General features: G+C 43.8%; 2 protein-coding genes across 3 annotated transcripts in view; one reads left to right on the forward strand and one right to left on the reverse strand.

Annotated features, from left to right (window-relative positions):
• RSRC1 (arginine and serine rich coiled-coil 1) overlaps nucleotides 1-12,775 on the reverse strand; it is a 282,043-nt gene extending 269,268 nt beyond the window's left edge. Inside the window, exons 1-3 of the mRNA XM_087818356.1 lie at nucleotides 12,694-12,775; nucleotides 2,902-3,097; nucleotides 2,283-2,408 (exon numbers count right to left, since the gene is read on the reverse strand). Of these exons, the coding sequence (XP_087674482.1) occupies nucleotides 2,283-2,408; nucleotides 2,902-3,095 (320 nt within the window). The 5' untranslated portion in view covers nucleotides 3,096-3,097; nucleotides 12,694-12,775. The remainder of the gene's footprint in view (nucleotides 1-2,282; nucleotides 2,409-2,901; nucleotides 3,098-12,693) is intronic.
• Nucleotides 12,776-16,706: 3,931 nt separating this feature from the next.
• SHOX2 (SHOX homeobox 2) lies at nucleotides 16,707-25,050 on the forward strand. Of its 2 annotated transcripts, none has more exons than XM_087818357.1 (5): nucleotides 16,707-17,069; nucleotides 20,090-20,298; nucleotides 22,718-22,775; nucleotides 23,089-23,177; nucleotides 24,712-25,050. In XM_087818357.1, exons 1-5 carry the CDS (start codon nucleotides 16,727-16,729, stop codon nucleotides 25,003-25,005), a joined length of 993 nt encoding a protein of 330 aa, XP_087674483.1. In that variant the 5' UTR covers nucleotides 16,707-16,726; the 3' UTR covers nucleotides 25,006-25,050. The 2 variants fall into 2 exon arrangements, with proteins under 2 accessions (XP_087674483.1, XP_087674484.1); XM_087818358.1 differs by having other exon boundaries at nucleotides 24,748-25,050.
• Nucleotides 25,051-25,976: the final 926 nt, after the last annotated feature.

A 25,976-nucleotide genomic window follows, 5' to 3' on the forward strand; every position in this document is an offset into this window, starting at 1 on the left:
CTTGAGAAAGAAGAAAGCTGGAGGCCTCATACCTACTCCCTGATTTCAAAATATATTGCAAAGCTACAGTAATCAAAACTGTATGATGCTGGAATATAGACAGGCACATAGACAAATGGAACAGAATAGAGAGCATGACATAGCTATAAAACTCAGGTTACTAATGCTGGATAGTGTGTTGTTGACTAGACATTACCGTCATTACTTTTAAGTTCTCCCTTGCATTGCGAAGGAAAAGAAATTAACATTTCCATATTTCCTCTGGAGGTAGTTGTAGGTATATAGTTGGGCAGAGAAGGAGCCTCTAGGTGGGTAGTTTCTTGAGAACCACCCATTCTGTTGCTACAAACCTAGAGAATTCTAAGATTTCCAGTGACTTCTGAGAAAACAACCAGCTTCAATGCTTCAGGCTAAAATAATCAGTGACAGCTTCCCTAATTCCCTGAGCCCCTCGAAAGGTTGTGTGGGCCTTTAATTCCCTGTGTTACAGTCCTATTGCTTGGAATTCAGTGGCTTGTTTTCCTAATCAAATTCTGACTGACTGATTCAGGGTGTGTGAAAATACTCCATAACCTGAAAAAGACATATAAAAGCATAGATTATTATTTCTATTCCCATATAATTTCTATTCCCATGTGATAGGAAATTTCAACTGACCTTGTTTTCTGGTAATCAGCTCCCTTTTAGACAAATCAATACACGCAAAATAAAGCTTTCCTTCTAAAAATCAATAAGCAATAAAACTTTCCCTTACTACAAAAACTAGCTCTCTACCTAACTTCATTTCCCCAATTAATGACCCAGTCAAGGCATGTTTACAAAACAAGGCATTATACTAGGTACCAAGAGATTCCCCCGTAACAGTTTATAATATATGAATATAACAAAGACATAATATGCATAATATAACTTATATATTAGGAGCCACATGTAACGGTGGGTGAGAGAAAGGATGGATTAAATTTGACTTAGAAGTGAAAAAGTAAAAATCAAAAAAGGACTTATGGAAGGAGAGAATTAAAGGTTACAGGAAACTGAAAGCATGCTCTAAGAAACAAGTTAGCAACTCATGGATATGTATAGAGAACAAAGGCATATAGTACAGAGTGGTTTATTCATGGAGTGTGTACTAAGGAGAGGAGACTGAGTCCAAATATTACAAGGTCAGAAAAGCTAAACATCTGGACTTTATTACCATTATCCAACTTCAGATTCAGAGAGATTTATAAAATTTTATGCCAAGATAACAAAATCAGGCTGCTAATATACCCCCACAACTAGAACCTAATAGAAGAACTAAGCAGAGAAAAGAAGCTGATCTTACTAAACTCCTGTGTTTATCCTAACACTCTTCTGCTCAAAAATTTTCAATAACTTCTGAATGCCTACTTTTACCAAGTCCCTCAATACCATGGTCCACATTCTACTGAACTATATTTTCAACCATTGCCCAAAATATACAACTCTTTCCAGATAGGTTATTCTCTGTATTATTGACCCTGAGCACAGCAAGAAAACACAGGTGGAGTGACAACGTGCATAAGTCAATTCAGGTTACTACAATAAAATACCAGATTGAGCAGCTTAAACAACAGAAATTTATTTCTCACAGGGGCTCTAAGTCCAACATCAAGATGTCAGCTGATTTGGTTCACGGTAAGGGCTCTTCCTGGCTTGTAGATAGCTGACTTTTCACTGTGTCCTCACATGGTCTTTCCTGCGTTCACACTTAAATAAAGAGCAAGAGCTCCCTCTCTCTCTCTTCTTGTAAGGCCACCAGGCGGCGTATTAGATTAGGGCCCTATCCTTATGACCTTATTTAACCCTAATTACCTCCATAAAGACCCTATCTCCAAATATGGTTATTTTGGGTATTGGGACTTCAACATACAAATTTTGGGGGAACACAAACATTTACTCCATATCACACTGGGTTATTTCTGAGGCTAGACTCTTGCAGCTTCTGCTCTTAGTCTCTTCCCCCATCATGTGAAAAAGCCCAGCCTATCCTACTGGAGGATGAGAAGCCACAGAACTAAAGCACCATGGACAATACCCAAAAGCCAGCACCAAATGCCTGAGTGAGGCCACACTGGATCATCTAGTTCCAGTCAAGCTATCAGATAACTGCAACCACAGGAGTGACCCAGAAGAGAATAGAAGAACTGCCAGCTGAGCTCAGTCAAAATCGTAAAATCATGAGAAAATAAGAGATTGTTGCTTTAGGTCACTAAATTTGGGGATAGTGTGTTACAAAGCAATAAACATCTGATATGGCATACCTTCTTGCTCTGCTTTTTGACCTAGACCTCTGAACTCTATAGGATTTCCCTCGACCCCTTGAACGACTTCGACTTCGTTTTCTTCTAGAGCCGTAAGAAGAGCTACTGCTTGACCGATGCCTGCGTCTGAAACAAAATATAATTATCATTGCTATAAAAAAATTTGTATGAGCATTAAGGAGAAATCATCTAGATTCTAAAGAACCGTCTCATTTTTACTGTCTTATACCTTCCTAAAAGCAAAAAGAGATAAAATGTTATTGCTCTTGAACAGTCAGATGACTGATTTCATAATTTAGTGATTTAATCAGCTACAAATTAAAACATTAGGGGTGTTAAGTAGCATGCAATCCTTCCAAATATTATCAGAAAATATAGTATGAGAACTATACTAGTTTATCTACTTGTATACAAAGAATAGACAAAGGAGGAAGGCACTGAACCCATGGGATGGGCCTGGAAAGAAAAAAAAAACCACCTCTGGGTTGGGACTTAACCCTCATATATATATAACTACTAAAAGAAAAATCTCTTACCCGGAAAGATTAAAAGCACGAAAATATAAGAACACTAAAGAATGTAAACTCAATACTATGTAAGTAAAAATTATGAAAATCACCTTCTATCATAAGAATGTGAGCGAGGTTGAAGATCTCTGGACCAAGATCTTGACTTTGACCTTGATTTCCTTCCACCTTTTCTTCGGCTGTATGTTCTACTATCTGAAGAACTACTTGAAGATGACCGTCTACGATGCTTCTTTTTTCTCTTGCTTCTGCTTTCTTCTTCAGTGTCTGATGAACGGCGTCCCATTTCTACAAGTTTAAATTCAAAGAAAATTATTACTAACATATGGCACCATGGATGAAATTTAGTAATTTTTTTTAAAATTTGCAAAAAATTTTAAAGTAGAATTTTAAATGTACATGACTTGACAAGAATATGAGAAACAGCTCTAATAGTTTTGTTTTTATAACTTAACTGTTTTTAAAATTTATGAACAACTTATATTTGTCCTACATTTGAGGACAAAATCCTGAGGACAGCTCATTATAACAATTTTCTTATATTTTAAGTTGCATTTATGATTAATTACATAATATTTGGTTTAGGGATCAACTTTCTAATCCTTTATCTTTCACATTCCCTGAAGATAAAGCATATTTTACTATCTTAGAATTACATTTCTCTAACTGAAAATTCTAAATTTTTAAATGGATAAGAACTCATTAGTCATCCACAGAGTACAATGTGAAATAATATACTATCATCATTGTGAAATTTGAGGGAAGAAATGTTAACTTAAGTACCAAAGTTGATGAGGTTACTGTGAAGTCAGTCAACTCTTCACATTGTTATACCTATATGAAGTGCTGGGTATATTCCTTCCAAAAAGCAATTAGCAATTTAAATAAAGTCATAAAAAATGCTGATGCTTTTTTCACAAAGCAATTCTACTTCTAAGAATATATCTGAAAAGTTTTTCTTAAAAAAAAGATATACTCACAAAGATATCCATTAGACCATTATTAAAACTGTATCTACAGAGACTATAATTTTTAAAAATATATACATATAAATAAGAGCAAAAATAAAAATTGATATTTGAGTGATGAAACTGGGCAATATATATTTTTTAAACTATTTTCTTCTATATGGCTATGGTAATGTTTGTACATTTAGTATACAAAAGGAAAAAATGTACAGAAATATAACTTAAAGGGGTTTGTGTGTGTGTTTTTAATGTCTTTATTGATTTCAGAGAGAGGGAGGGAGAGGGAAAGATAGAAACACCAATGATGAGAGTCACTGATCGGCTGCCTCCTGCACACCCCCGACCAGGGATCAAGCCCACAACCTGGGCATATGCCCTGACCAGGAATTGAACCGAGATATCCTGGATCCTAGGTCGATGCTCAACTGCTGAGCTATGCCCAGCCAGGCTGTGTTTTTAAATTATATTTTATTTTTATTGTTGATATTAGTACAGATGTTCCTCATTTCCCTCCCGCTTTGCCCCTCTCCACCCAGACCCGCCCCTCCCCTCCCTCTGGCTCTCACCACATTGTTGCCTGTGTCCATGGGCTATGCATATGTTATTTGGCTATTCTCTTCACCTTCTTTCATACCATCCACCCCACCCACCTCCCCTCTGATGTCTGTCAGTCTGTACCAGGTATCCATGTCTCTGGTTTATTTTGTTCATTAGTTTATTTTGTGCATTAGAGTCCACATATCAGTAAGATCATACGGTATTTGTCTTTCTCTGACTGGCTTCCTTCATTTAGCATAATACTCTCCAAGTCCATCTATGTTGTCATAAAAAGTAAGAGATCCTTTCTTTTTACAGCCTCGTAGTATTCCATGGTGTATATGTCCCACAGTTTTTTTATCCACTCATCTACTGATGGACACTCGGGCTGTTTCCAGATTTTTGCTGTTGTAAACAATACTGCTATTAACACAGTGGTGTATATATTCTTTCTGATTGGTATTTTGGGATTCTTAGGATATATTCCCAGAAGTGGGGTCACTGGGTCAAAATGCAGTTCCATTTTTTAATTTTTTGAGGAAACTCCATACTGCTTTCTACAGTGGCTGCAGCAGTCTGCATTCCCACCAACAGTGCACTAGGGTTTCCTTTTCTCCACATCCTTGCCAGCATTTGTTAGTTGATTTACTGATGGTAGTCATTCTGACAGGTGTGAGGTGATATTTCATTGTGCTTTTCATTTGCATATCTCTGATGGTAAGTGACATTGAGCGTTTCTTCATATGTTTCTTGGCCATCTGTATGTCCTCTTTGGAGAAGTGTCCATTCAGGTCCTTTGCCCATCTTTAATTGGACTGTCTTCCTGGTGTTGAGTTGTATGAGTTTTATACATATTTTGGAAATTAGCCCCTTATCAGATGTATCATTGTGGAATATGTTCTCCCAAAGAGTGGGTTCCTTTTTCATTTTGTTGACAGTTTCTTTTGCTGTGCAGAAGTTTTTTAGTTTGATCCCATTTGTTTATTTTTTCCTTTGTTTCCCTTGCCCTAGGAGACATATGGGCAAAAATATTGCTACGTGAGGTGTCTGAGATTTTACTGCCTATGTCTTCTAGGATTTTTAGGATTTCGCAACTAAAATTAAGGAATTATCTTAGCTAATAAGAAACTTACTCAACTTACTTCAAAGTTAGCCTTTAGATTCTGACATGAAATCTTTTTTTTTTTTTTACTGACATAGTTATTAGATATCTTTCAATGTCACATAAAAGCAAGATCCATCCTATGTAATGGTTAAGATAAGTAGTTAATGGATCAGATAAATAAAAATCTCACTTTCCTTTAATATTTATTCAAAATAAGTTATATATCATTACTATAAACAAAGCACTATGTTAAATTACAGCTGTGTTTTCAGAACTGTCAGGTGACTCCCTGACTCCAATTGGAAACTGCTATTAGGATTCAAAACTTTATGCCATTTACCTAGAGCCAGAATTAGGCTTAAATATAGTTCTGAACCTCCACGATGGTCACATTTCTAACATTTCATTGTTCAACAAAACATTGGGAAGAGTTGATTTTAAAACTTTCAGCAAATCATTAGCATATCTAAGCCAGTTTTCTCATTGAAGAATGAAACTGCTCTGGATAAAAAGGCACCATGATCCTTTCCAGTTTCAAAATACTATGATATGAAATTATACACATACACAGTATATATGTACATATATACATATATTTAAATGTATGTGTATATAATATTCACATGTATATTCATATATCCATTATATATAAGCACGTGTGTGTCTGTGGGTGTATGTGTGTGTATGCATGTATTTCCATTAAGAAATTTGTACATAATTGTGATAATGATCATCTAAGTTTTCTTATTTCCTGGCTTTTCCTCCCATTCTTGTTTTCACTTTCAAGCAGTTAAAATTTTTCTTTACCCACAAATAATCATTTAACATGAGCTTTTATGTTCTCATTATCTTGTTTAAAAAAAACACACAAAAAAACACCTAAAGTGAGAATAAAAGAACAGAAAAGTATAAATTCACAAGGATACACAGACTAGAAGAGAAGACAGCAGGAACAGTAGACAAGATACATCAACAAATTTTTAGCAAATGAAAAACAGATGGAAGACTTAGAACTACAAGAGCCGAATACCAAGCAACTACAGAAAATTCCAACATGAGAAAAGCCAATTTACATAGCAAAAATCAGAAAGGATCAGGAAATTAAGATATCAGTTACCACAGTGGGGACAACGATGCATGGAACTAAAAAACAAGGAAACTAGTTGAAAAGTCTATAAAAGTAATAATCTCCTGGGTCCTCTTCCCCATCCAACCCAAACAGATGACTACTCTTCCCAAATCCCAGGAGATTATTTATTTTGGAAAAATGATGAAACAATAAAACACCAGGTCCAGGGGCACAGTAAATGAGGGCAGAGAGATGCTAAACTAAAAGTTAAAAGAATTACATGGAAGGCTACAACTAGTGATAAATACTGCAGCCCTCTGTGTGCTTGGATCCAAGATTTCTGGCCAAGGATTCACCTATGCAAAAACTGAACAGTAGCTGAAAAACATATACTGTAAGTATTTGAAGGTACTTGCCCCCCCCCAAAAAACGGCCAGCCCCTCACCCAATCACCCTATAACCAAGCCCTCCAGTTAATAAGCCCAAACCTTAAACATTTTTCTGTAAACTATTTTTCTGTTAACTTTTTAGAGATATATACCAAAAAAACAACAAAAAAAGGATAACCAATCACATGATGAGATCCTTCATCAAAAGAGACAGAAACAAAAAAAGCAACTCGTAAACCAGGAACATGCAGAAGAAATTTCAAGGAAAATATCACAGTTATTTCCTCAGAAACATATGAGAAGAGGATCCAACAAGCAAAAATAGGAGGAACATCCATAAAATAGGAGCAAAAGCTTGAAATTTAAACAAATGACAATTTGTAAACATACACACACACACACACACTAGGATTAGACGGTAGGTTCAGATGACTCACAGAAAGTAGTAAGAAAGATATTAAAAATGGGAGGTAAAAAGTCCCTGGAACAATGAATTTAAAAAAGACATACACCAGACATATCTCATAAAAATTCAGACACCAGAAAGATATAGAAAACCCCAGAAACTTCTAAAGAGGAAAAAAAATGGGGGAATCATAAGAAAAGCATAAGACTTCTAAACAGCAATATCAAAAACAATGGAGACTTGCCTTCAAAATTCTAAGTAAAAATGCTTTTCAACCTAGAATCTATATCCAGCCCAATTACTGATCTAATATGAGATCAGAATAAAGACATTTTCAGATACGCAAAGTCCCAAAATTATACCTCACGCTGCACCAAAAGCAGACAGTAAACCAACAAAGACAAGCCAGATTCAGAAAATAAGTTATCTAGCCCACTCGGCATGGCTCAGTGGTTGAGCACTGACCTAGGATCCAGGAGATCAAGGTTCGAGTCCTAGTCAGGGCACATCCCGGGTTGTGGGCTCGATCCCCAGTCGGGGGCATGCAGGAGGCAGCTGATCAATGACAACTTTCTCATCATTGATGTTTCAACTCTCTCTCTTCCTTTCCCTTCCTCTCTCTGAAATCAATAAAGATATATTTAAAAAAAAAAAAGTTATCTAACACTAGAGATAGGCAAAACATCCCAAGATGATAGCAAGCCTAGTTATAAGGAAAGTTATCAGTGAACAAGAGACAAAAATCCTTGCCCTCAAGGAGCTTAATACAACAGCAGTTCTGAAAATGGGATCTGTAGGACCCCTAAGGACCCCTCAGACCCTTTCAGGGGATCCAAGAGGTCAAAACTATTCTCATTATAATACTAAAACATGACTTACTTTTTTCAGTGTTGACTTTTACACTGATGATGTAAAAATAACAGTAGGCAAAACTGCTAGTGGAACCAAGACAATGGCACCAAACTATACTAGCAGTCATTGCATTCTTCATAGCAATAGTTAAAAAAAAAAGGGCACTTCACTTGTTCACTTAAGAATGTCCTTGCCCTGCCAGGCATGGCTCAGCGGTTGAGTGTCGACCTAGGATCCAGGTGATCGGGGTTCAATTCCCAGTCAGGGTACATGCCTGGGTTGTGGGCTCGATCCCCAGTTGGGGGCGTGCAGGAAGCAGCTGATCAGTGAATGACTCTCTCATCATTGATGTTTCTATCTCTCTCCCTCCACTTTCCTCTCTCTGAAATCAATAAAAGATATATTAAAAAAAAAAAAAAAATGTCCTTGAGCCCTAGCCAGTTTGCTCAGTGGTTAGAACTTCTGCCCAAGGACTGAAGTGTCTTGGGTTCAATTCTGCTCAAGGACACGTACCTCAGCTGCAGGCTCTATCTGGCATTGATGTCCCTCCCCCCCCTTCCACTCACTCTAAAAAGCAATGGAAAAAATATCCTCTGGTGAGGATTTTAAAAAAAAGAAGATCCTTGATAAAGCAGTAAAAATCATTAATTTTATTAAATTTCAACCCTTGAGCACAGATCTTTTAATATTCTGTGTGATAAAATGGGAAATACACATAACTGCTGCTGCACACTGAACAATGAAGGTTATCTTGAGAAAAGGCATTGGTGGAACTGAACTGCAAGTTGAACTAGCTGCTCTTATCATGAAACACAATTTTTATTTTAAAGAACTATGATTGTTCAGACTTGCATATTTGGGAGACATTTTCTCAAAGTGAATGGAGTCTTTTGCTTCAAGGAAAACTGACAATATTTATTGCCAATGATAAAATTTGAGCTCTCAAGCCAAAATCTGAATTTTGGATAACTTGTATCTGCTACCATGAGACTGATAGCTTCCCAGGACCTAAAGATTTCTGTGATGAGATCAGGAGTGATATTAACAAATGTGATTTAAAAAAAATATATTACATAACAAAGGGTATCAATATTGGGAAGATATACGTAACTCAAAGAACCAGTATTTTCCAGCAGGTCAATTCATGATGTCACAGAATCATGCATGGGTAAAAAATCCATTCACAGTGCAAGACAAACTAATAGCTTTTAATGTGATAAAGTATGAAAAGATCACTGATACAGTTTCAAATACCACATCACAACCAACCTTTAAGAAACAACAACTTGTCAAGTTTTGATGTAATATCAAAGAATTATCTGAAAAGGGTAATAAAATACTACTTTTTCCTGAAACTAATATAATATTATGTATTAACTATACCTTAATTTAAAAAATAGTTCTTCCAATACCATATCTGTGTAAATACAAATTTTCTTCATATACTCAATCAAAACAACTCATCACAATAGACTGAATACAGAAGCAGATAATAAGAATCCAATTGTTTTCTATTAAGCCAGACATTAGAGATTTGCAAAAGTGAAAAATAATGCCATTTTTCTCACTAAGAATATTGTTTTGAAAATTATTTGTCATATCAAATTTGTTATCTGTGTTACCATATAATGGGTTTATTATTATTTTTAAGTGGAATAATAAATATTACAAAATTTTCTGTTTTGATTACTAGTAAAGCAATATTTACAGATACAGCCCACATAGGTTAAAGTTCTTGGGGTCCTCAATAATTTGTAACAGTGTAAAGGGATCCTAAAACTAAAAAGTTTGAGAACTATTGCTCTAAGGTAGCTATAGTTGTTTCCATTCTCCATTCTTGTCCAGCTCATTAAGTCCCTATGTGAGGCATAAAGAAGAAGTAGGGGGGAAAAGGACATACATCTAATTACGTAGCTTGTTGGTGACCAAGAGGAGAGGGGGAGTTTAAATTTTTCTTTGTTTTAATTTCAAACAACATAATGCATCCATAACAGAATGATTACATTTAACCTAGAAAAGTTAGTGGGAGGTACAAATTCCTTTCTTCTAGGAGCCAAATAAAAAAGGTTTAAAAACCACTGTCCCAAAACTATAAATTTTTCAAGAAATACATTTACATTTCAGAAAATTTACACTGAAGTACTAATTAATCTCAGTAAGAGAAAGCAAAAAGCCACCATATTTCTTTATTACAGTTAATTTCAAATATTTATTTAGAAAAGGAAGTGAACACTAAGAGCAAATCAGAGGTAGATCCAAATTTGTCTTCTCTATCAATGACAGGTATTGAACTCTTATTCACCACCCTAGACATATACTCACCTCTGAATTTCCACAATGTCCCTAGCATATAGTTGAATACACTTGCTCATTGAAGTCATGGTGGTCAATTATATTCCACACTCCTAGTAAGAAAGAACTCTTTATATTTAAGTCCCTTGGTAAGGTACAGTGCATGAAAAGACACATTAATAGCTCTTTCTGGTAAGGGCAATGATGACTGAGTACAGATTTTTAGGAATCCCACAAGCTAACAATTTTTCAATCTATCTGTAAACAGAAAAAGCATAGGGACAGAACTACACCTCTTGGTTTTCTGTTCTCACTCTAGTCTCTAGTATGTCCTGGTTGAGTCTCATGGTTGCAAACCTTACCCAACTACTTCTACTACAGAACTGAAGCCAAGACAGGTAATGACTACAATAGGGCATCAATTTACAAAAAGATCTTATTGCAAACTTTAGGTGACTGATGGAAGATGTGGAGCCAAGAAGTGGTCATTCAAAAGAGAGCTCAAAGGCACACACAAGGAATTCCTTTGTCTGGTTATTAATAAAGGTACAAGAAACAGTTATCTTTTTCAAAAAACAGGCAGTTAGAGAGGACAAAGATTCCCAGAGGACATGACAGTTTATAATTATTTCTCTACTACTCATTCATTAGTATATCAAACTACAATTTTTTTGTAGTTTGATATACTAATTGCGAAAAAAAGAAAAAAGAGCAGTCATTTCAATGGAAAATACACCTCAAAGAGATAGAGAAAAGCAAAAATGGGGTTAATACCATTTAGCATAAGAAGGCCATAAATAAGTATAGAATCATGCAAAGGCAGTAAGAACTGAAGTAAAATTCTAGTTTAACAAGCCTAACAAAGCAAAACTCCAAAGAGATAGAGAACTGTAAAAACGCTCATCCCACAACTAAAAATTTACAGACTAGCATATCTTTTTTTTTTCAAGCATTATTGGTCATGGGACTTTCCCCCAATGGTTTGAATATGAAAGCAGAAAATATATTTATACATCTACTATAACAATCTACTATAACTACAGAAGGTTTCCAACTCATAACACAACTCTTTCCTGAGACTGGTCAAGTTGGTAAGGTGCCAGCTGCTTTTATGTTTTTCAGTTTCAAACATTTTTAGCTCTCTTACTGAAGAATGTACAGTAATAAAAGTGGTACCACTTAGCAGGAAATCTCCTTTGCCTGCAAACAAAGTGAATATTTACATACTCTAAGACTAGAGGGGCTCTCAAAGGATACCCAGTTTCCCCACAAGGTTGCACCTGTATCACCTGCTCCAATCCTTAAACCTGGGAACTCTACATATGTCCTTCACCTAGTTCAAAGATGACAACTTGAATACTTTTTTGTGACAAGACATTTGAATTAACTACCTAGGACGTGTTTAGTTGATTCACAAATAGGTCACTCATTCTGAAGATGCAAAAAAAAAAACCCACAAAAAAACACAAAAAACTATTAGGCTTCCAGTGTACATTTAAAGATATATAACCTCTGAGAGAGAAATTATCTTAAACTGACCTAAAATCAAGAGCAGCCAACATGTGTACCAGTGCATTATGACCTCTCACCAAAGTAAGCCGTTTAAAGTGACATGTGCTCTTGGTCGAGGAGCACAAGGCCACAAGTCCTGAGGTCAGGGAAGGGTGCGCGGGGAAGCCTTTCACCCGCCCCGCCCCCCTCGGCCCGCAGCCGCGACCCGGGAACGACGGGGGCGCGGCGGGGAGGCCGGCTGGAGGCAAGGAGGTATCTGAAGTGGACACAGTGCAGTGGGTGGGGCAGGGTGCGCCAGGCTGCGGTCTCCCGCCCAGCACCTTACCTAGACCTAGTGACAAAGCACCCAGCCCTTACTGCCAAAACCGGCCCATAAACCCCAAAGCAGCGATCAACCGGGGGACGGGGGGGGGCGGTGGTTGGGGATGAGCGAGGAAGGGGAGGAAAAGTGGCCTAATTCTCTCTCACCACCTCCAGACTGAGGGCCTAGCGAGAGGCCTGCGACCTCGCGCCACCCCATAGCGGACAAGCACCTACGGCCCCCACTCCAACCAGCGAGGTCGGGAACCGCCAGGTGCGAGACGCATGCGCACTGCGCCGCTCGGCGCGCCTCCGGACGGTCGCCCACACCCCGCAGCCTCCCGGACAGACTGCGGCAGGCCCCGCGCCGCCTCACGCGGCCTCACGCCGGAGCAGGGCCTCCGAACCCCGCAGGCGTGGGAGCCTCCTCCCGGGCCCGGGAACAGGGCATCACCTGGCTCCCAGCCTTCGGGATCACGCCTCCCGTGGACCTGCAAGCGCCGCAAACCTGGGGACGTCTCTTCAGACCGGGGCGCCGCCGGCGTCCTCCGCACTTGCCTCAGTTTAAGCTCACCGCCTTCCTGGTTCCAGCGCCAGGCAGCGCCAGCCGAGCTTTCGAGCACATCGATGGGGCTACCAGGCGTTAGGAGTGCCGAGGGAATCGATCGTCACGCCGCCAATGTTTTGTTTGGTGTTGGTTCTGCTTGTTTGATTATTTGATTTCCTTGTAACCAAAAGGCAATAAAGGTGGGGACTGAAGAGTGTTATTGCCTTAGTAATCGTCGTTATCGTCACAGATAATCAGTAAACAGATCTGCATCGGGGGAAGTTATGCTGAAGACACGCACAGGAGGCAAAATTGGTTATCTCGAGCCGGGGGAGGAGGAAACTTGCCCAACAATAATAAATCACGGGAGTGTGTCCGTATAGAGTCGTGTGTGATTAAAATGTAATGATTTATTTGCAAAAAATGCATTAAAAGTCGGTGTTTCTTCTACCCTGAAGGTGAAGGCGCTCACAGGTTGGGTGCAAATTAGTTTCTCACTTTAAAGTAACCGGTTGGTAGAGAATTGGGAGAAGGCTGCCCGAGGCAGGGAAAGCGGTTTCTTCTGAAAGAGAAATTGCTTAGGTGTTTGTTGTTATGTACACCGATAGAAATTAAAGCGATTCAGCATTTTCTGTTACTCACACGACAGTATTTATCTGTCCTTGCATAAACATCATTTTTCCTTGTTTACTTAAGTACGCGAAGATGCGGAGGTAAACTGTTGGCCTTGGTTTGGGTCGATTGTGAGAACCAACTCTTTCAGAACCGCTAGGTACCCACAGCTACAGTTTTCTGCAGGTATTTGAGATGGTGAAAATCAGCTCTAGAAATATATTTGTCATAAATGACTGTATCTTAAATAACCAGTTTTGAGGGACCGTTTTAAAACTTAACTACAACACTACATGTTTATTTTAAATAATTCAAGAGCTGGGGGTACCCTTGGGGTCCTGAATTTTACTGGAACTTGTATATCTGTCTGCAGGCTGTCACCTGAACTTTACTATCGATTTTTTTTTTTTTACCAAAACTGTATTTTGAAATATCCTGTTTCCGGAAAACATTTACTATTTAATACAACATCATTAGAACTTCATGGGCATTTATTAGCATATGATTTCAAAACTTTAGTGTGTTGGGTTTTTTAAATTTTCCTTATGCCAGTGGAATCCGTGGTCAGACACTGCAGATCTCTCATAACCCCATCTGATATCAACACCACTATTCCTAACTATACAAAGAGCCAATATGCCAGGAAAATCTATTTGGTGAGAATCGCAATGATTGTCTGAGCCTTCCCTGATTACCTTTAAAGTGGTCATCTTTCCCTCAAGCTCAGTGGATGGAATTTAAGATCACACTTAGAAGTCATGGTAAAAAAAAGTAGTTAGTGAGTCTCTTGATTCCTGACCAGACTTCTAAAATGGTTATTTTGGAGCTGCTTGTGTATAGTATTGAACACCTCAGTTTGAGAGCTCTTTCTGGTCATTCTGCTAAATAACCTTAAAAACAGATTTTCATAAAGGATTAAAATTTTATGGTTATTCCCCTCTGATAATATCAGAATTAAAGTGGTTACAAATAGTAACTCGAGAATAAATGTAAAACCATGTTCCTAAATTTATATAACTTTGTAAAGTGTGAATATTTGAATCTCTTTTGCAGTGTAACAAAAAAAAAAAAAAAAAAGCAAGCAGTAGTATAATTCATTAATACCTAAAAGCTATTGCACTGGAAACATAAAGATCTTAATTATTTCTCCTAAAAGTAGTAATAAATGAAATATTTTCAGAACAAAAGATAGCTTCAGCAGATAACTTCAAGAGAAAAAAAGGAAAAGTAATATTTCTTAAAAGTATGATTTCCATCTTAAGTTTGCAGAGTGTGAACATTTTATTCTAAAGAGTGGTGTAGTTATGTATAGCCTCTATTTACATGTATCCTAGAAACACTAATACATTAAGTTTTAATTGTGTTCTCTTTTACCAGTGCTTCAGTTACTTTGGTGGAACTTCCCAAATTATGTTAACTTTGTGCTGCTGCCTTACAAATGGGTAGAAGATACACATATTAAAGTTTTGTAATTGCTTTTATTTCTACTAAGAGTATTAGATTAAGAAAATGAACAGGTGTACCTTCAACATCAGAAAGCTTGTATTAACATTTATTAACATTCACTTGAAGAGGTATATTTGTTTACACGCTCAAATAATATAACTTTCCGCATGTAAATATTTTTATGTTAGATACATTTGTGGTCACACTTCTCACAGCAAGCTTTGTCCTACACAATACGTATGACTCAGGAATATAGACATTCCTTCCACATAACTGTTTCGGTTAAAATTGTCCCGGGAGAGAGCGAGAGACCTTTCTCCCGGCGAGCATCTCTTTTTGAATGAATGGTCCACAATAAATAAGATAAAGAGGGGCACAAACTTAACGTTGATTTTTTTTTTTTTCAAACTCAAAGAAGGATAATCGCTTGCTTTTCAAAATCAAGAAATCAACTAGAACGTTTATTAGGATGCTAAAGAAGAGCTCCTGCGGTCCTTTCTGGGAGGGGTCCGGATATAGGGAGTTAGTTACGAGGGAGGTGGGGTGAGGGTCCTGAAACCTCAAAGAGAGAACGAAGTCTAACTGTCCTGGATCAGGCGCTAAGGAAACACTTTAAAATGGAATCTGTCGGGAAACAGCTGCTTGGAGCGGGGTTGTCCGTAGCGGAGCAGGCTTGGGCTCTGGGACGCAAGTCGTGGGGTGATTGACGAATTCCCGCGGGCGGGGAGGCTGGGGAAGACCCGGCTCAGCCCCGGGGGCCGGGAAGCCGCCTGCGCTGCGGAGGACCCTGACTCGGGGAGGGTCGCGAGCCAGCGCGCCGGGCCGCGAGGTGCGGGCGGCGCGGGGCTGGCGCCGGGACGTAGCGCTGCAGTCCTGGGTCAGGACACCGCACGCGGCCGCCCGCGCCTGACGCGGGCAGGGGTGCGGGACCCCGGTGCGGGGCCGAGCAGTGACGCGGCCCCGGACGCCGGGTCTGGCGCGGAGTCGCGATGCGGGTCTCACTCCCGAAGCCGCGCACTTGTCAGTTTCCTTTTGGCCACGCCCCGGCGGAGTAGGTCCGGCTCCCCGGTGTTTAACTAAGTCTTGACACGGACGCAAAAATCCACGCCTAATTAAATTAATTAGGGATTCCTGTCAATCCTGGATGAATGGCCAAGTGCGCAGGCGGCCGAGGCTATCTGGCTGCGCGGACGGCCGGGGACCTGCCTCTTCCCGCCCCCCTCCGGGCCCCGCGCTGCCCTCCCACTCCAGACCCAGCCCGCCCGGGCTCCAGTTTAATCGGGCTCCCTCTCCCGCGCTCGCGCTCTCTCTCTCCCTCTCTCTCTCTCTCTCTCTCTCTCCCCCTCTCCCTCTCTCTCTCCCTCTCTCTCTCCTCCTCTCTTTCCGTCTCTCTCCCCCTCTCCCCCTCCCCCTCCTTCCCCACCCCCACCCCAGGTAGCGGCGCGGGTGCTTCCCGGGAAGGGGCTCCCTCGGAGTTGCGAAGGGAGGTAATTTACTCAGAACAAGGGGCCGCCTTTGCGAAGTATAAATAGTGAGACTTCCAGCGCCGCGCCGCTATCAGATCTGAACTCTCCGCAGGAAGAATCGTCAAAGATCTCGGCGCGGACCCGGCGCGCTCGGGGGAGCTCCCCCGCGTCCCCGGCCGGCCCCCGCCCTTCCCTCTTCCTCCCCACTCCTCCTCCTCGACTTCTATCTCTCCCTCCACTTCTCCTCCTTCTCTCTGCTCCCCTTTTCCTTCTTCCCTCCTCCCCCTCCCGCCCCCCACCCCCTGCCCCATTGATGTGTTGTTACTGGGGGGGCTGGAGCAGTAAAAAACGAAGGAGGAAAAAAAGAGCGGGGCCGGGCCGGAGCGGCGGAGCGCGGGGCGCACGGGCGCGCGGCGATGGAAGAACTCACAGCCTTCGTCTCCAAGTCCTTTGACCAGAAAGTGAAGGAGAAGAAAGAGGCCATCACCTACCGCGAGGTGCTCGAGAGCGGGCCGCTGCGCGGGGCCAAGGAGCCCGGCGGCTGCGCGGAGCCCGGCCGCGACGACCGCAGCAGCCCGGCAGTCCGGGCGGCCGGCGGAGGCGGCGGCGGGGGAGGCGGAGGCGGAGGCGGAGGCGGCGGAGGCGGCGCGGGAGGAGGAGCGGGCGCGGGAGCTGGAGGAGGGCGCTCTCCGGCCCGCGAGCTGGACATGGGCGCCGCCGAGAGGAGCCGCGAGCCGGGCAGCCCGCGGCTCACCGAGGGTAACGGCCCGACCCCCGGCCGCGCGGGCCCCCTTCCCACCTTCCCGACTCCTCTAGGGCCGGAGGGGACCCCGAGGCCCGGCAGGCGGGGGACGGGGCTCGGAGCGGGCCCCGGGCCCCAGTGGGGAAGCCCGAGGGAGGGTGGAGGGGTGGGAGTCCGGCTGTGCGCGCGGTCGTGGGTGGGGTCCGAGCGTCTGTGGGGAGGGGGGCGTGTGGGGTCCGTGCGCGCCCTTCCCAGAGGCGCCCCGCTATTCCCGTTCCACCCAAACGCGTGTTTCAGCGGCGGGAGGAAGGGGCCTCGGCGCAGACGGCCCGCGGGCGAGTGGTGAAGTTCGCGGGGCTGGGCGCGGGCGGGGGCTGGCAGCGGCCCGGCGGGGCGGCGGGAGTGCGGTTCGCATCTCGCGCGGAGTTTGCGGGAACCCCTTTCCTAGGGGAGAGAGGAAAGAAGGGAGAAAGGCCAGAGGAGAGGCGGAAAATGTCACCCCCAGGTCGCCCCCGGGCTCCGGGCTGCCGCTAAAACCGCCACAACTCCGCGAGAACCCGGGGTCCCTGGATCCCCGGATCCCCGGATCTTGGGGGCCAAACGTGCCATTCCCTTTGAGCTACGAAGGTAGGACGAGGCCGAGGCGAGCTGAGGTCCGGCCTCTGCTGCTTCTCTTGGGAGACGCGCTGGGCTCCTCTTGTTGGCTCGTTGGCTTGTTTTCCAGCGCGGACACAGTTCCGCTACCGCTTCGCGCCGCCAGCACCCTGGTTTTGTGCGGGGACAATCCTTTGGTGCCCGCAAAGTGTTAGGAAGCGGCTTTATCTAAATGGTGGACCGTGCTGCACCAATTCAAAGGAGTTCAACAATAAAATTAATTTGGCACTTGGTCCCTGCAGTAACTGGTGTGCTGCCATATTTTTCCAATTAAGAAAATATGTGACATGCGTAGAATCACATATTTAAGCAAGCAATTAAGTTGTTTATAACACGGTCTGTTCCTGTTTAGGCCAATAAGTGGAAATTTGGGGGCGAAATAAAGACTATATTAAGTCTATTAATCAACTGGAAACGTGGACATCTTTTTCTTTGAAGTCCCAAAAGTTTGAGAGGTATTCATTGCGGATGACACAAAATGAACAGCCTTCTCACCCCTTTGGCAGAATCTGAAGAGTGTGTTTTCATATTTAAATTTTATTGCACTACTGGTGAAAATGTTTTATTATTAACTTGGTTACGGGTGTTTGCTATAACGTTATTGACCTCCTTCCAGGAGGAAGGACACATGTCCACAAAACGAACTCTGAGAACTAGAAATGCTGGCATCGCTAAAGATCGCCGTAGTAAGAATGGCAGGCTGGGCTGGGACCTAGAGGCTGTTCTTCCCCCAGGCCCGGCCCCGGTCCTCCTGAATTGGGAGCGTGTTGGCATAGCTGCCTGGCGCTTCGGTGCAGCCTCCTGCAGCCGCGGCTCTGGGCCCCGGGCACCCCAGCGGCCAGACCGCGAGGTTAGGGTCCGCGCCCCGGGCAGGCGCAGCCCTGGGATTGTTCGTTTCCAAGCGCAGGGCAAGTATTAATTCCTCTGCAGGCCAGCTCTTCCGGAAATGATGTTGAACTCCCATGCTGATCTGGAACCTGGGCTGAGAAAAACTGCAAACAGCCTTGACTATCCAAACTCAGCTTTAAAAAAACCAAGTCTCCGTCTCGGGCGCAGGGGATGAAGGTGGCAGAGGGCAGCTCCTCTTGCTAACAGGGCTGCCCTGACCGCTGCCCCTGGGCCTTGATGTACAGAGGCTGGCAAAGTAGGTTTAGTCGTGAGCACGCGAAACACTGTTTATTTTTGTATTGTTATTAATTAATTGTGTTATTTATTTGCATTGCAACTGTAACCCTACTTTTGCCCGCCCCTGTATATACCCATAACCCTTGGGTGCCTCTGTATGCTCGCATTTGTAGAGCTCCTGTGTTTAAAGGGAGGAGAAGGGAGGACAGGAAAGTAGCCACGGATGTGTGCAAGCCCAGGGCAGAAAAATGCATATTTTATTAAACATCCGAGCTGGTGGATGCATGAAAAGGCTTTGAGCAACCAATAGAAACCGAGGATCGCGAATGTTCCGCTTGAACCTGTTGATCTCTGCGGGTTTAAGCGGTTAGGGTCCAGTCGGCCTTTCCAGTGGGGAGAGACGCGGAGAGAACAGAGGCAGCGGTCAGTTCGGCGAGCCACCGGAGGCTGGTTTTCTGCCTCTCGCCTTCTGGCCCGGCTTGGGCGGCGGGCCCTCCAGGCTGCCAACATGGCGTGGACCCCTGCTCGGGCCACCTGGGGTCCGGGGGGAGGGGGCATGGAGACTGCCTGGCGGCCCGTGGGCTGTCCGCAGGGTTTGGCCCAAGCCCTGGGTCAGCACCGAGCTCCCGGGGATGCGACTCCCTGGAACGCGCGCAGCACAAGGGTCTTGTTCTCCTGCTTGCGACCCTTTGGCCCAAATGTTACCAAATTAAACCAGCAAGTTTGAGAGAGACAGAGCCACCGGCGGGCAGAGCTGGCCTGAGAACGGCCCAGCGCGCTCTGAATGGCGCGTGTGAGGGACCAGAGCGTGGCCTCGCCGCGCCCTTCTGCCGGGTCTGCGTTCGGTCACGGGCGGGGCGCCGCGCTTTTGATTTCTGTGCGTGCGTGGGAGAGAGTGAATGGGCGAAAGGGTGAGTGGAATGGGTTTGATGTTCGCGGGGGAGGGCAGGGAGCCGCGGGGGTGGGTCGTGAGCTGAGCTGAGGCCACAGTCGCGGAGAGGGTGGGTGGTGAAGGCCCTCTTGCCCGCGCGCTGCGGCCCAGAGTTGATCTTTGCGCGTCTCCAGGACCCTCTTCCTCCGGACCGGGTGAGGGACTGGACGGGACCTTGGGAGGGGGCAGGACCCTCCATCCTTCTGGAGACAAATCTGGTTAATGGGATTTGCTGTGTTTTTCTCTCTGTGTGCGCGCACGCCTGTGTGGGTTGCTGTGTTCACGCGTGGACGTACGTGTGGTCCTGTTCGTGGTGCCCCCGTCCAGTGTCCCCAGAGCTGAGGGATCGAAAAGAGGATGCGAAAGGGATGGATGACGAAGGCCAGACCAAAATCAAGCAGAGGCGGAGTCGGACCAATTTCACCTTGGAGCAGCTCAATGAGCTCGAGAGGCTTTTCGATGAGACCCACTACCCGGACGCTTTCATGCGTGAGGAACTGAGCCAACGGCTGGGACTGTCGGAGGCCCGAGTGCAGGTACCTGGCTGTGAGGAGGTCGAGGCAGGGCCCAGGGGGGGGAGGAGGGGCACGCCTGGGGTTGGAGAGGCGGCTTTTGGGACACGCAGGAGGGCGCAGGTTCCAGGGACTGGAGTGAGGTGAGAAAGGAAGGGGTGTCTTTAATGGAGGTATTATTTTCTAAAGTAGATCTTAGTCTTAACTCTCCCCCCCACACACACACACCCCTTTCTTTATTTTCCCCTATCCCAACATATGTTCCCAGCAGAAGAAAGCTGTGCTGGGCTTGCTCCCAGAGTTTCTATAAACCACACCCCCCTCGCCTCATGATGCCTTTAATGTGGTTTAATCCTAATGGGCCTACTTTTATAAGCCTTAAAAAAAAATACCACAGAAAACGTTTTATCTTCTGGATGCCTTAAAAGTTACAACGAATATTTTGTTCGCTGGAGTTGGGTTTCCTTGAGGGTCTGCTCTGGGGTCTAGGTTTGCCAAACGGATATGCCAATTAGGTTTATAGATGTACAGACTATAAAGAAAATTAGCAACTGTTAAATGCAGAAATTTACAGTCTGCCGTTAGCAGTCGATCTCAAACTGTGTGTGAAACAGTGGAGAAATAAATGCATTTTGGTCACTCTTTGTTCCCTCACTTAACCAAGGCAGCGAACCTGAACCTACAAAAACTTGATTTTAAAACAACCCACAGATTTTAATGTTGACATTTTCAAAGTCCAACCCCCAGCAAATACCATACCCAATGATATTAGGGTTGGAGTACTTTGTTTTGTTTTGTTTTGTTTTTTACTGGTCTCAAGGGTGAGTGTAATGGCAAAAGTAGGCTTGGGGGTGGTTAAGGTGATAATTTATATACATACATGCATACATATCCTAGGTTTATGGAGAACAAATTTAAATGTTTCAGATTGTATTTAGCTCAAATAGTAAAATAGGAGAAAATGATGGTCATTATTTGTTTGAACACATGGAGCAGTTTTAGGCCTGAACATCTGCAGCTGTTACAAAGTATCACTGTAACAGATACTCCCTGGGTCTCTGGGCGCAGAGACCACCATCTGCAGCGAACTATGCAATTCTTATGGGGCTTCCCCGCATCTTGTAATAGGATCAGGACAAAAACAGCAGTGGAGTTGAAGGGGAAAAGTAATAATAGGCTGCCTTGGTCATCACAGGATCAACAGCAGAGCCTTCCTTTTTAAGCCTCTCCTGCTTTGCTCTGTATACTGAGATCTCTAGAGGCTCAGCAGCCCCTTAAAGACTTGATGATAATTATTACAGTTATGAGCATTAGTATCTCAGTTCCAACTCTACTAGGGGAAAAAAGAGGCAAGAAGCCTCAGGCCATGTGAGTTACACAAAGGATGCCACCCTGGCATGAAATCTACCCTTCTATTACACTAAATGGCAGGGGGATTTTTGAAGATTTACATTGACTATGACACTTGCTTTTAAAAACAAGACAAAGCTCAGAAGCAATATTTTACTTTCATGTTTTTTTTAATATTAATTTGGGAATCAGTCAATATGCTGCATTTTTGGAACATAATGCTGTATTAGAGCAAAAAAGCAAGCTTTATTTGAATTTTAAAAAATCTGTCATATTGTCTCTAAAAGTTGGCAGGCTTATTTAAGAAGGTAATATCTGGGAGAAGATAGTATCCAGGAGTTACTTGATTCATACCCCAACCCACTTTCCCAGAACATTCTAATTTTTTTCTCATAAGAAGTGAATTTTATTGCTGGCCTTTATTTTTTCATACTTACATAAATTTTTTTTGAGCTATCCTCTGGATTCTTCTCTGCTACCCTGTGAGCGTGGGCTATTTCTTTAGAAGCAAATTAGATTATCATGATAATAGCACAATTATTCTGCTACTGTGTTACACTCTGTTGCACGGAGGAACAGAGAAATTCTAAACTTCTTTGTAGTGAGGCTTTTATGACACTAATTACTTCTTCCCCCACTTTTATCCCCTCCCTCAGCCCCCAGGAAAAAAAGAGTCACTATTTGCTTTGGTGTTTGGTTTTTCTTGAAGATGAAGCTAATTAATATTACAGGCTATTAATGAGCACATTCGTCTCAGGTCTTACTGGGCAAACATCTAAACCCATTATCACTTTGGTATCAGGTATCAGCGAGAGTTTTAGGCCTTGGGAACTCTGGATTGTGGAAAGTTGAAACCAGGACTAATAGCAATTTATCAATAAACTATCTTGCAAAAGTCTATGAAATCTATCTATTTTTGTCATTAACTTACATTTTTAATTTTGGAAATGGATATTGTTCTATTAATTCAAAGATTGCTTGCTACATCTCCTAATGCGTGCCTAAAGCACTACTACTTTTTCATCACACTTTTGTAATTTTAAAAAATTTCTGAGTCATCTAGGTTTTTTTAATTTTTCCTCCCAATTTATAGGTTTGGTTCCAAAATCGAAGAGCTAAATGTAGAAAACAAGAAAATCAACTCCATAAAGGTATGCTTCTCAGACAAAGAACATTTGGTATTATAAGTAAAAAGAGAATGGGGGATATTGTTATTACAAATACAGAAAAGTCTTCTCAAAGATAACCATGGTCCTTACTTAAAAATCTGCTGTGAAGGCAGTTAATGAGAGTCCTAAAGTTTGGGAGAAAATTACATTTATTTTAATTATAGTAGTAGTTTAGGAAGATGACAGATTATTTCCAAAGGAATTAGTTCTATCTTGGTACCATTTGGAATCCTAGAAAACAATGCTGGAAATATTAATCTCATATTATTGTGTTTTGTTCCTCCATTTTTTGCAGGCGTCCTCATAGGGGCTGCCAGTCAGTTTGAAGCTTGTAGGGTTGCACCCTATGTCAACGTAGGTGCTTTAAGGATGCCATTTCAGCAGGCAAGTACAGCCCAGTTTCAACCTGTTTTTAACTGTAAAAAGACCTGGATGTTTGCTTGAACTGTTGAACATCCCCCCTCTCTGAGCCCCAGTGTTGGTGTCCATGCAGTTGGGGAATCAAGTTTTGAGACGATATAGTGGACCTTCTCCCCTTTAAAAACCTATAGAGTGTGAGGGGCCCCATCTAGTCCTTTCTGTCCTTGTGGGAAACCCCCAGAGGCCTGAGGGTAGTAACCAATCCTTTAAAAATGCACTAAAGCTTGAGTTTGGGGAGAGGAAGGAAAAGCCTTTTGATTAAGATTTTGTCAGATCCAATACAGAGGTTAGTCCTACGGTGTTTCTGAGACAATTCTCTGAATATTTTTTCTAGGTATTTTCTACCTCTTAGTCACATTAACTGTCTCTGACAAAAGAAAAGGAAATAAAAAGTACTCCCAACTCAGACTTGATTTTTTTTTTTAAGCTGTCAACAAACAAAGCTTCATCTCTAGTAGAGAAGGAAGCCTTGCCTTGGTCTTCCCAGGGATGCCCTGCCTCTGCAATGCCTTTCTTAACCATAAAGAAACCTTTAAGACTGCGTTTAAAAGGACAGCCTGCAGCAATGATTTAATCCTGGGAAATCTCAGTGCTCTGAACTCCCCGCTCTCCAAGCCTAAGGGTGCAATCCTTTCCCAACCAGTGCCTGACCTACCTCATCCTCAGCCGGGACCCCTGCTTGGTAGGACTGTGAAGTCATGAATTAGCTCTCAGTTGCCAGTGCCCTGGACTGGAGAGACACATGGGTGCACCAATGTATTGAGGGTTAGTGTTAGAGAGATCTTAGCTTTCTTGGCACCGCTGGACTCTGGTATCTTGATGCTAGGCTTTTGAAAGCCAGAAAGAATGGCTGGAGAAAGAGAGGCCGGGTTCTTAAAAGGAGACCCTTACTTCTCAGAAGGTGATCTGCAGGTCTGCAGCATCAGCAGCACCTGGGAGACTGGTAGAAATTCAGGCCCCAACCTAGACCTTATGAATCGGAATCTGCATTTAAACAAGGTCCTCAGGTAATTCTTATAGCAGTTAGAAGTACTAACAATTGTGCGTATTGTGATGAAGATGCAGTAGCTTCCCTAAGTGACCGGCAAAGTTTGGTGGTTTGCTTGTTGGTACTTCAGTGCTTAATAGTGAGGTAGGCTGTGTGTTAACATCAGGAGAGGGGGGGTAACTGGCCCTCGCCCCGTTTTGTCACTCCACCACTGTTATTTTGAGGAGGGTGATGTTTTATAGCAGTAGCAATGTCGCCCTCTGATGGGCTCAGCTCCCCAAGGGGCGGCCACGTTCTCGCAGTTGCGTGTCCCCCGGGCCCAGGGAGGTCAGCCGCACTGAGTGAGCTGCAGAGACTCGGGGGCACTGGAGAATCCCTGTGGCGCCCCAGACTCAGTAACAAACTGAGAAGGTCAGCCAAGCGCCCCTTTCCCGCCCCCGCCCCCCCCCCCCCCCCCCGAGCCACGCTGGACGCCGTTAATGCTCTGTTTCTATTCTGTTGTCACCCTAGGATAGTCATTGCAACGTGACGCCCTTGTCCTTTCAGGTTCAGGCGCAGCTGCAGCTGGACAGCGCCGTGGCGCACGCGCACCACCACCTGCACCCGCACCTGGCCGCGCACGCGCCCTACATGATGTTCCCGGCGCCGCCCTTCGGACTGCCGTTGGCCACGCTGGCCGCGGACTCGGCCTCCGCCGCCTCGGTCGTGGCTGCCGCCGCCGCCGCCAAGACCACCAGCAAGAACTCCAGCATCGCGGATCTCAGACTGAAAGCCAAAAAGCACGCGGCCGCCCTGGGTCTGTGAAGCCCACGCCCACGCCAGCGCCCACCGCGCGCCCCCGCGCCCCCGCGCCCCGCTGCTTCTCCGTTACCCTTCGCGCCCCGGAGCCCCGCCTCCTGCCGCCTGGCTGGTCGCCCCTCGCCCGCTTCAGCACCTCGGCCTCCGAGGGCAGGATTCCGCGGGGACCCGCCCCCCGCTGGGCGCGTCAGCTGGAGGCTCCTGACCCTTCGCCTTCCCAAGGGCCTAGAATTCAGCTCGGTGGGGCGGGTTCGGGGAAGTCGGGAGAGAGACTGGACGTGGGAGTGCCCTTGGCAAAGCTGCAACGACGGACTCTTGCGCAGAAATAAAAATCCTGTTAATAAAAAATGAACAAAAAAAGTAAAAAAGACAAACAGAAAAAGAGAAAGGGAACTTATTTCTTATTGCTATTTGAAAGAAGCTGAAATCGGAGGGAGAACCAAGGAACAAAAAAAATTAAAAATTAAAGTATTTTATACATTTAAAAATATGGAAAAATAACCCGGACGTATTATTTCGAGAGAATGGGGTGTAGGGGAGTTACCAACCTAAAGTGTATGACCCTCCCCCCAATGGGCTAAGAAGGCAAACAGAAGGAAGAGGTATACTTATTTAAAGAGTTAAGATTAAAAAAGAGTGCGCAGCTGGGAAGTTCACAGGTTTTGAAACTGACCTTTTTCTGCGAAGTTCATTTTAATACGAGAAATTTGATAAGAGAGGCGGGCCTCGTTTTACGTTGAATCAGATGCTTTGAGTTAAAAACCACCACGAATGGAAGAGCAAGAAGAGGGAAGAGTGTATAAAAACAAGGAGAGAAGAAAATATTAATACACAAAAAAAATGATACCACAGACAGTGATCTCTCTGAGGAAATTATTATGGCAGAACTGTCCAGACGGCTGGCAGTAAATTCCGGTTTGCATGTTACTTTTATTTCATTGACGGTGTCTCCCCCCTCCCTGCTTTACTCACGTGTA

The sequence above is a fragment of the Miniopterus natalensis genome, chromosome 6 (genome assembly GCF_054644295.1).
Source record: "Miniopterus natalensis isolate mMinNat1 chromosome 6, mMinNat1.hap1, whole genome shotgun sequence".
Classification (NCBI taxonomy): Eukaryota; Metazoa; Chordata; class Mammalia; order Chiroptera; family Miniopteridae; genus Miniopterus; species Miniopterus natalensis.